General features: G+C 38.4%; 2 protein-coding genes across 2 annotated transcripts; one reads left to right on the top strand and one right to left on the bottom strand.

The window, feature by feature from the left end:
• Positions 1-690: 690 nt before the first annotated feature.
• Positions 691-1,823, top strand: LOC107480039 (mitochondrial import inner membrane translocase subunit TIM8). The gene is made up of 2 exons (XM_016100153.3): positions 691-864; positions 1,401-1,823. Exons 1-2 carry the CDS (start codon positions 817-819, stop codon positions 1,587-1,589), a joined length of 237 nt encoding a protein of 78 aa, XP_015955639.1. The 5' UTR covers positions 691-816; the 3' UTR covers positions 1,590-1,823.
• A 6,604-nt stretch (positions 1,824-8,427) lies between these two features.
• Positions 8,428-9,516, bottom strand: LOC107480024 (uncharacterized). Its single transcript, XM_016100146.1, has one exon. The coding sequence runs from the start codon at positions 9,514-9,516 to the stop codon at positions 8,428-8,430; it is 1,089 nt and encodes a 362-aa protein (XP_015955632.1).
• Positions 9,517-9,781: the final 265 nt, after the last annotated feature.

The raw sequence follows: 9,781 nt of genomic DNA, 5'->3' as shown, positions 1-9,781 counted from the left end.
TGGGGGTACATTCATAGAAAAGTGTTCCTTCAACATTTTGAAAAAATAATGCTTGCACTATTTCTTATATGAGTAAGATTAGGGAGTCAGTTTTTATTTTTTTTAATTTTATATTTTACATGATAAATTCTTAATTTTAAATATTAGTTTGAATTATAAATCCTAAACATATCTTAAATTCTTTAAAAAATGAGAATTATTTAGAATTTAAAAAAATAGCAAATATTGACTAACAAAAAATTAGTTTTTATACGTTTTTTTATATATATCTTATTTGTATTTTTTTTATGATATAAAAAATAATTTCTTATCTTCAATCACTGTTAATATCAAGAATAATGTTGTATGACCAATAAAATTTATTATTTTTAGTTATTTTTTGTTAATAAAAATATTTTTATACTAAATTATAAATTATAAATTTTAAATTATAATAGTATAAAATAAAATATTAGTCCAAAATTTTGGTTAATATTGATATTAAGCGGACGAGTGAGCTGACCACTCGACCAACCCAAGTTGATTAAAATAAAAATATATTAAAAAAAATAGAAATCTATCCAATAAGAAATTAAGAATAAATTTGCCTTTTTTTGGTTGTTTTCTACATGCTGACAAATAAAATCGTAAGCCCAAAAATAATATAAAGCCTAAACGATCCTCTAAAGCCCAATACAGAGTTGGCTTATGTCCATTGAAATTGGACACACAATATTACAGTTTTTCTGAGAGTCGTCTTCCTAGTTCTTATCGATTAGGGTTTTCCTGAGAAATTTTGATTGAAGTTTCTACAGCCTAATCCTCTCTCCATTATCCATGGATTTTTCAAAGCTTGATTCATCTGACATGCAGCAATTCTACTCTGTAAGTTTCAGATGTTTCTCTTTCTTTTTCCATTCGATTGAGCTTTGTTTCGAATTTGTTGTCGTAAAATCGTACGAACTTCTAGTTTGCAAGAGTTCTGTTTCTCTATATTTACTTATTATTGTTCTTTGTTCTTAGTGTGCTTTTGGTGAATTTTTTTTGCCCTTTCGTGTTTATCGTTTCAAAATGATTGGAAGGCAACGAATTTTCCGTTGCCTTTTCAATTTTTACTACTTTATTTTGTAAATATCTGTTTTGTTTCACTTAATCTTATCTGGTCAAAGAAAAAAAATAGAATTAATATAGAGTAAGAAGATTCAATTAACACACAGGTATTTTACAGAGATAAAAAAAAATTCATTCAAACAAAAATCATATCAAATGTGATAGGATTTGGAAGGCATTTGTTTGGTTTTATTTATTTATTTATTACTAACATTGGGGTTATTTCGCAGTATTCTTTTAAATTCATGTGATAAAAATGAGTTAACATTGAAATAAAAGATTTAGAGTTTAACTTAGTTAAGTAAATGCAGCAAGAGCAGCAACTAGCAATGGTTAATGAAATGGTGTCAAAGCTGACAGATGCATGCTGGGACAAATGCATCACGGGTACACCTGGGAATAAGTTCAGTTCGAGTGAATCTACTTGTCTTTCTAACTGCGCACATCGCTATATTGAGATGAGCCTACTTATCATGAAAAAGTTTCAAAGCTTGCAGTGAAGATCATCAACTGTATTAATCTGCAATTTGGTTCTTCGTTTGGTCACTCATGTCTGTCCTAGATTACATCCAAATTGTTTGGGCATTGTTAGTTTTTCATCTCTGCGAATGTGACACAGGAAAGTACTATAGCGTTGGTTCCCATGTGAATCTATACGAAGTTTGGTACCTTTCGGTGCTATTTTTGTACTACTATTTTAATAGTTTAACTTTGATCATTACAATGGCTCATAATCCATGTTGCCTTTGCAGTCCAACGATAAAATTCGTCTTTATATGCAGTGAAATGAGTGAAACTTTTAAGTATTTGTTCTTGTTAATAAAAATTAAAAAATGTAAATGCCATCATAAGCCTAATTTAAATTTACAAGTGTTTGTTTAGTAACAGGGAGAAGGGATATTCTTAGACAAATATTTTAAAAAATTGTTAAACGTCTTATATTTTTAATTTTTTTATGGTTGTAATTTCAACTTTTTTGATAGAGTTATTTTAAATATTAGAGAATTAAATTTTTTGTTTAGTTGAGATAATTATTGTTCCGTGGGTTATCTGAAACTGGACTGATTGGGCTTGAATGTGTGACCAAAACCATGGAAAGAGGTGGTCTCTGATTGGTTTGCGTCTATGAGCCGCTTTCCGAGTTGTTTATATGTTTGTATAAGTGGGGGTGGTATCTGTAAGACACTTCGATGCCTAAGTCAGCAAAGAGTTAAGCAGGTTTAGAGTATTGAAACTTAGGTTTACTTGAGTGCATCAGTGTATTTATATGTGATGGACCAATAATCATCGTTGAAGTAGTTTCACTTCTGATGGTGGATAACCGTCCCTTTATTTTAGAGTTGTTAAGATCACTCTTCTAGAAGTGGGTAAGAGATTTAAAGAGGCAGTTACTTATTTGAATAAGTGTCACTTGCGTCTTGTCAACCGTCGCGTCCGTTTGGGTTTTGCATTTACACGCGGGGGCAGTTACATTGGTAACGGCACGCTCTTTTAATTATTGCCTTGTTTTATTGTTATGCCCCTAGTGTGTTATAAATACCTTTCCCTCTTCTTTCTTTCTTTTCTTTTATTTGCTTTCTGAGAATTGTTTTGCTCATTCGCTCTTTTTCTCGCTCACAAAATCCTCAGGTTCTCTTCTGTTGCCGTGTTTGCCTCTCTATCTTCTTTTTCACAAAAGTTAGTTTTTTGTATCTCCCTTTTGCTTTTCGTAGTATTTTTTGTACTTAATATACTGCATACTTTGAGAGTGAGATTCCTTTGTGATATCTTTACTGTTCATGTAGGAAGATTTTTTTATTTTTTGTGCTTTCTTTTTGCAGAAGTCTTTTTAGCTGTGGTTTTCCCTGTTCTTTTGTTTCGAAAAGAATTATCTTTGGCCTGACTTTTGATGATGCCCCTTTTTCATTGTGTAATGTAGGTATATTTTCTTGTATATTACCTTTCTGAAAATGTCCTCCCAAATTTCTGAAGCCCTTTCGAGATGGGTAGATACTTCTGTCCTCTTTGAAAACTCTTTAGTGGATGAAGTTTTTATAACTGAATTCTGAAATTACCATAGGATTTGTAGCCTAGATGCTGATGAACCCAGATATGAACTAGTAGCCCCGGGCTCTGAAGATCGAGTATGTTGCGGGAGGCTTAACGACTTTGATCCCCACTTCATTTTTATGTATGATTGTCTTTTTACCGGTTTGGGGGTCACCTTTCCTTTTTCTGATTTTGAGGTGGAGGTTTTGTCCCAATACCGAGTAGCTCCTACCTAATTTCACCCTAATTCTTGGGGTTTCTTGAAAATATACCAGTTTGTCAGTCGAGAGCTTGACTTCCCGACTTCTTTAAGAACTTTTTTCTACCTTTTCCACCTGACCAAGTCTTTTAGTAAGTAGAATAAGCAGCATTGGATTTCTTTTCGAGCTATACGGGATCGGAAGGTTTTTTCTATTTTTGACGAGTCCTTCCATGATTTTAAAAACTTCTTTTTCAAAGTTCAAACTGTCGAGGGTTATCATCCTTTTTTTTCTGAATGACAACCATGAGCCCCGCTTTCAATTATACTGGGTAGAGGCAGCCCCCGTAGAGAAGTACAATATGGTTGATTTAGACGATGTGGAGGAGGCAGTGGTCAAGTTTTTCCAGAGGCTTGGGGGCGAGCTCCCAACCTCGATACCAGGAAATTTCTTCTTGGTTCTTCGAGTTATGTCCGGACCGAGATAGGTACCCTTTATTTTTGATTTTGTAGTCGTTTCCTAACTCTTTCGACTTGTGTTGCTCTGCTTGCGCCGACTTGTGTGCTGATCATTTTTTTAATTTCCTTTTTCAGACAAAATGAAAAGTGGGTCGAAGGCAGCTTACCAGCTAAGAGGAATGCTCGTGTTCGGGCTACTGCTCAGGAGATCGGGGCATTATCTACTCCCCTTTATCAGAGCTCGGTCCTGGGCACTTCTTTTTCTCGGCCTCTCTTGGTAAATCTAATTCATACTCCTCCACTTCCTCCTACTCCTGTTCCCCCCAGTTCATCCCACTTTGGAACCCGAGAAGAAAAAACGCAAGACCATGGAAGCCAGCGTCTCTAGTGTTGGGAAAGCCGGTTTTGATGTCCCAAGTTTACGAGAAAGCACATCCTTCCCTATAGCCAGATTGCTATGGATGATGCTGCTATTCGTAATCATCTTCAAATTTTGATCCGAGGGGGAATTAGGACTGTTGGGGTCTGTACCTCTCTCCTTGATATTTTGGACAAGACTCCCTTGAGTGCTACTCAACAAATTTTAGAAAAACTTCAAGGGAGGATTGTTATGTATCAGGAGGAAGAAAAAGGTTGCAGGAGGAGAACGATAGGTTGAAGAAACAGCTTGTCCAGACCCGAGAGATGGAGAAAAAATTGATGGGCCAGTGTGTTATGGCTGAGGGTTTGAAGGAGAAAGTTGAACAGAACTATGTTAGGATCTTTTGGCTAATCTTGATTTGAAAAAGGAGGTTGAGCAGCTTCGGGAGCGCTACCAGGACTTGGAGGACTCCATTGTTGAGGGTACTGAAGAGGTGTTTAGGGTGTTGAAACAATAGGTCGGAGTCATTGCTCCTGACTTGGATCTATCCCCTCTTCACCCTAACAAGGTTGTTGTTAATGGAGAGATAGTGTGTCCTCCTCATCCTGAGACTGACTCTGAGCTAAAGACGGCAGGGCAGCGCATCATTGAATTCCCTCCTCGTGAGGTTGACATGCCGACTTCTTCCGCTGCCGTTGTTGTGACTCCAACCTATGATGTCGAAGAGATCCCTCTGATCCCTATGACTTTTGCGGCCAAATCGACCTCCACTCCTGCCAATGACCCTAATCCTCTTCTTGGTCCCCAGTGATTTAAGCTATTTAAGGTCCGGCTTGTGGGTCCTTTTTATGAACTCTTTTATATTTTTTTGGTAATTCCTTGACACTTGATCCTTTTTTAATAGGATCATAAACAACAACTTTTGATTTTTGGATGGACCTCTTAACAAAGTGGTCATTTTACTACGTGATGTTTTTGTTTGACGAAACCTTTGTTTGAAGGGTGTTCAGTTTACAAAGTTTTTTGTGAAAAGTCTTTGAGCTTTATGAAGCTTTTTTTTGAAAAATAAACTTTTCATGAAAGAAAATTATCTGAGTTAGATAATTTTTCTACTGCCCCACGTGATTGGAGGGAAACTTTTCCTTGCCTAGTCTTTTCGTTTTGGCTAGGTTTTTACGAAAAGCCCTTTCCCCTGATCTTTTTAAGGGAAAATTATCTTTAGTATCTCTTTGTTTTTCATTGGCTTAATCTTTTACGCTCAACTTTGTTTATTGAGTCATTATTGTAACTTAGGTTATTTTTGCGATAAATTTTGATAACATCTTTTACTTTTTATAACCTCTTTTACTTTTTATAACCTCTTGACACTGACTTTTACTTCTCAATGAATTTTTGCGCTTTTTCGAGCTTATGTCAGTAGATGAGCAGATAATTTATACGCTTTTTGGCATTGTTTTTACATAGATTTTAGTATGTTTTAGTTACTTTTTAGTATATTTTTATTAGTTTTTTTGCAAAAATCACATTTCTGGATTTTACTATGAGTTTGTGTGTTTTTCTATAATTTCAGGTATTTTCTGGCTGAAATTGAGGGACCTGAGCAAAAGTCTGATTTAGAGGCTGAGAAAAGACTGCAGATGCTGTTGGATTCTGACCCTCCTGCACTCGAAGTGGATTTTCTGGAGCTACAGAAGCCCAATTGGTGCGCTCTCAATTGCGTTGGAAAGTAGACATCTTGGGCTTTCCAGCAATGTATAATAGTCCATACTTTGCCCGAGATTTGACGGCCCAAACTGGCGTCCAAACGCCCACTAGAGACCCTTTTCTGGCGTTAAACACCGGAACTGGCACCAGAACTGGAGTTAAATGCCCAAACTGGCATGCAAGCTGGCGTTTAACTCCAAGAATGGCCTATGCACGTGAAAGCTTCAAAGCTCAGTCCAAGCACACACCAAGTGGGCTCCGGAAGTGGATTTCTACACTATCTGCACTTAGTTACTTATTTTCTGTAATCCCTAATAACTAGTTTAGTATAAATAGCACTTTTAACTATTGTATTTCATCTTTGAATCATCTTTTGATCTTTTGATCACTTTGGGGAGGCTGGCCATTCGGCCATGCCTAGAGCTTCTTCTCTTATGTATTTTTCATCGGTGGAGTTTCTACACCTCAGAGATTAAGGTGCGGAGCTCTGTTGTTCTTCATGAATTAATGCAAGTACTATTGTTTTTCTTTCAATTCATGCTTATTTCTTCTTCAAGATATACTCTCGTACTTAATTCAGTTAAGTCAGAATGAAGGGGTGACCCGTGACAATCACCCACTATCTTCGTTACTCGCTTAGCCAAGATCCACGTGCCTGACAACCACAAGCGGTCTACATGATGTTCAACGTAGTTATTGGACGATAGCCGAAGTATAATCTCTTGGGTCTCTGATCCACAGATTTGACTCGCCTCTCCTGACAATAGAGCATTCGAATTCGTGAGATTAGAACCTTTGTGGTATAGGCTAGAACCAATTGGCAGTACTCCTGAGATCCGAAAAGTCTAAACCTTGTCTGTGGTATTCCGAGTAGGATCTGGGATGGGATGACTGTGACGAGCTTCAAACTTGCGAATGTTGGGCGCAGTGACAGTGTGCAAAAGGATAGAGAGATCCTATTCCGACACAAGTGAGAACCGACAGATGATTAGCCGTGCGAAAATCGTACCTGGACCATTTTCACTGAGAGGACGGATGGTAGCCATTGACAACGATGATCCACCAACATACAGCTTGCCATGGAATGGAGTACGCATGATTGGATGAAGACAATAGGAAAGCAGAGGTTCAGAAGCAACAAAGCATCTCCAAACGCTTATCTGAAATTCCCACCAATGGATTACATAAGTACCTTTATTTTAATTTGCGTTCTATTTATCTTTTAATTATCAAAACCTCATAACCATTTAAATCCTCCTGACTAAGATTTATAGGATGACCATAGTTTGCTTCAAGCCGACAATCTCTGTGGGATCGACCCTTACTCGCGTAAGGTTTTATTACTTGGACGACCCAGTGCACTTGCTGGTTAGTTGTGCGGAGTTGCAAAAGTGTGATTGCAATTTCGTACATCATCAATGCGTATCGAAGTAATGATAAATGGAAATTTTTAAGAGAGAAGTAAAAAGATGGAAAAAGATATTATTACTAATGAAATGTGGTTTCATAAGGGTGCTTTTGCTACTAAGGGAGCGACTTATGGCTTTTCTGCCCCTAGCCTTCGCTTTGATGCCTCGTTAAAACCCCTCTTTAGGAAAACCCTTTTTGGAAAAAAATCATGAAGTCGGAAAAAATAGTACATCAGGGAGCGAGGTTCGTTTCTAGCTGTAATATCTCTTCATATTGCAAGCGTGCCATGACCTTGGGAGCTCGGATCCTCCTAGGTCGGACACTTTGTAGTAGCCTTTTTCTAAGACCTCGACTATCTTGTAGGTCCTTTCCAGTTAGCAGCAAGTTTTTTTTCTCCCGACTTATTCACTCCGATGTCATTTCTGATGAGGACTACGTCATCTGAGGCAAAACTTCTTCGAATGACCCTTCAGTTATATCTTGTTGCCATCCTTTGTTTTAATGCTGCTTTTCTTATCTGGGGTTGTTCTCGGACTTCTGGGAGTACTTCGAGTTCCTCTTTGTGTGCATGGATGTTTCCGACCTCATTATAAAATCTCACTTTAGGGCTCTACTCATTAACCTCTATGGGGATCATGGCTTCAATGCCGTAAGCAAGTCGGAAAGGTTTTTCTCCAGTGGTTGAATGAGGTGTGGTTTGGTAGGCCCATAATGCCTGAGGAAGCTCTTCAGCCCAAGCTCCCTTTGCTTCTTGAAGCCTTTTCTTTAACCCTGCCAATATAACTTTATTGGCTACTTCTGCTTGTCCATTCGCCTAGGGATGCTCGACCGAGGTGAATTGGTGCTTGATCTTCATGCTAGGTACGAAGCTTCTAAATGTAGAGTCAGTGAACTGTGTACAATTATCAATTGTGATAGAGTGTGAAACTCCAAATCGGGTGATAATGTTTCTGTACAGAAATTTTTGACGTCTCTATGCTGTAATAGTAGCTAATGGCTCCGCTTCTATACACTTAGTGAAGTAGTCTACCCACACAATGAGAAACTTTACTTGTCCTGACGCTTGAGGGAAAGACCCGAGTAGGTCCAGTCCCCACTTTGCGAAGGGCCATGGAGAAGTTATACTAATGAATTTTTCTGGGGGAGCGATGTGAAAATTTGCATGCACCTGACAAGGTTAACACTTTTTCACGAAGTCGGTGGCATCTCTTTGCAGGATTGGCCAGAAGAATCCAGCTCGGATAACCGTTTTGGCTAAAGATCTTGCTCCGAGATGGTTTCCACAGATGCCACTATGCACTTCATCCAGGACTTCTTCCGCCTTAGAAGTCGGGACGCACTTCAACAATGGTGTGGATATCCCCCTTCTGTAAAGGATATTTCTTACTAAAGTGTAGTTCTCTACTTCCCTTCGGATCTTTTTGGCCTCTTTTTGTTCTTCGGGTAGGATGTCAAATTTTAAGTATTCGATCAGAGGAGTCATCCATCCGAGATCTAATCCAGAAACTTCTAAGACGTCTAACTTGGTGTCTGTCTTCGTAACTAAGAGTTCTTGGAGAGTTTCTTGGATCAGACTTCTATTCTTTTCCCCAGGTTTGGTACTTGCTAACTTGGAGAGAGCGTCTGCTCTGTTGTTGAGTTTTCGAGTTATGTGTCTCACCTCGATTTCGGGGAATCGCCTAAGGTCCATAGTTTTCTCTAAGTACCTTTTCATGTTTGGGTCTTTAACCTGATACTTTCCATTAATTTGAGAAGTAACAACTTGAGAGTTGCTGAAAACTACTACTTTGGTTGCTCCGACAACATTTGCCAGCTTTAGTACGACAATCAGGGCTTTATATTCTGCCTGATTGTTGGAGGCCGGAAATTCAAACTTCAAGGAGACTTTTATTTGAGTTCCTTTCTCATTGACCAGTATTATGCCTGCATCGCTTCCGACTCTGTTGGAGGAGCCATCCACGTATAGTTCCCAGGTCACAGAGGTTTCCTCTTGATCTCTCGCGTATTCGGCTACGAAGTCGGTAAGGCATTGGGTTTTTATTGCTGTATGAGTTTTGTACTTGAAGTTAAACTCGGATAACTCTATAGCCCATTGAACCATTTTGCCCACAACATCTGTTTTCTGAAGGATTTGCTTCATGGGCTGGTTCGTTCGAACTCTTATGGTGTGAGATTGAAAATAAGGCTGAAGCCTTCTAGATGCTACTATCAAGGCATAGTTGAACTTTTCAAGTTTTTGATACTTTAGTTCAGGGCCTTGTAACATCTTGCTTGTAAGTAGACAGGATGCTGCCCGACCTCATCTTCTCGCATTAATGCGGATGCCACAGCCTTCTCAGTGACAGCTAAGTATAACATGAGTTCTTCCCTTGCTTTTGGCCGGGAAAGAACGGGAGGTTAACTCAGGTACCTTTTGAGCGCTTGGAGTACCTCTTCGCATTCAGGAGTCAATTCGACTGACATTATTTTTTTAGTAGAGTAAAAAGTGGTAGGGATCTTAATGCTGATCCTGCCAAGAATCTGGATAGATT

The sequence above is a fragment of the Arachis duranensis genome, chromosome 3 (assembly GCF_000817695.3).
Source record: "Arachis duranensis cultivar V14167 chromosome 3, aradu.V14167.gnm2.J7QH, whole genome shotgun sequence".
In the NCBI taxonomy this organism is placed as follows: Eukaryota; Viridiplantae; Streptophyta; class Magnoliopsida; order Fabales; family Fabaceae; genus Arachis; species Arachis duranensis.
This window is presented reverse-complemented; position numbering and strand designations above follow the sequence as displayed.

What these genes read in the sequence shown, in the direction of transcription:
- LOC107480039 (XM_016100153.3), top strand. Translation starts at nt 817, where the DNA reads ATGGATTTTTCAAAGCTTGATTCATCTGACATGCAGCAATTCTACTCT. An exon ending in ACATGCAGCAATTCTACTCT is followed by an intron (nt 865 to 1,400) that starts GTAAGTTTCAGA and finishes AAGTAAATGCAG; the next exon opens with CAAGAGCAGCAACTAGCAAT.
- LOC107480024 (XM_016100146.1), bottom strand. Translation starts at nt 9,516, where the DNA reads ATGTTACAAGGCCCTGAACTAAAGTATCAAAAACTTGAAAAGTTCAAC.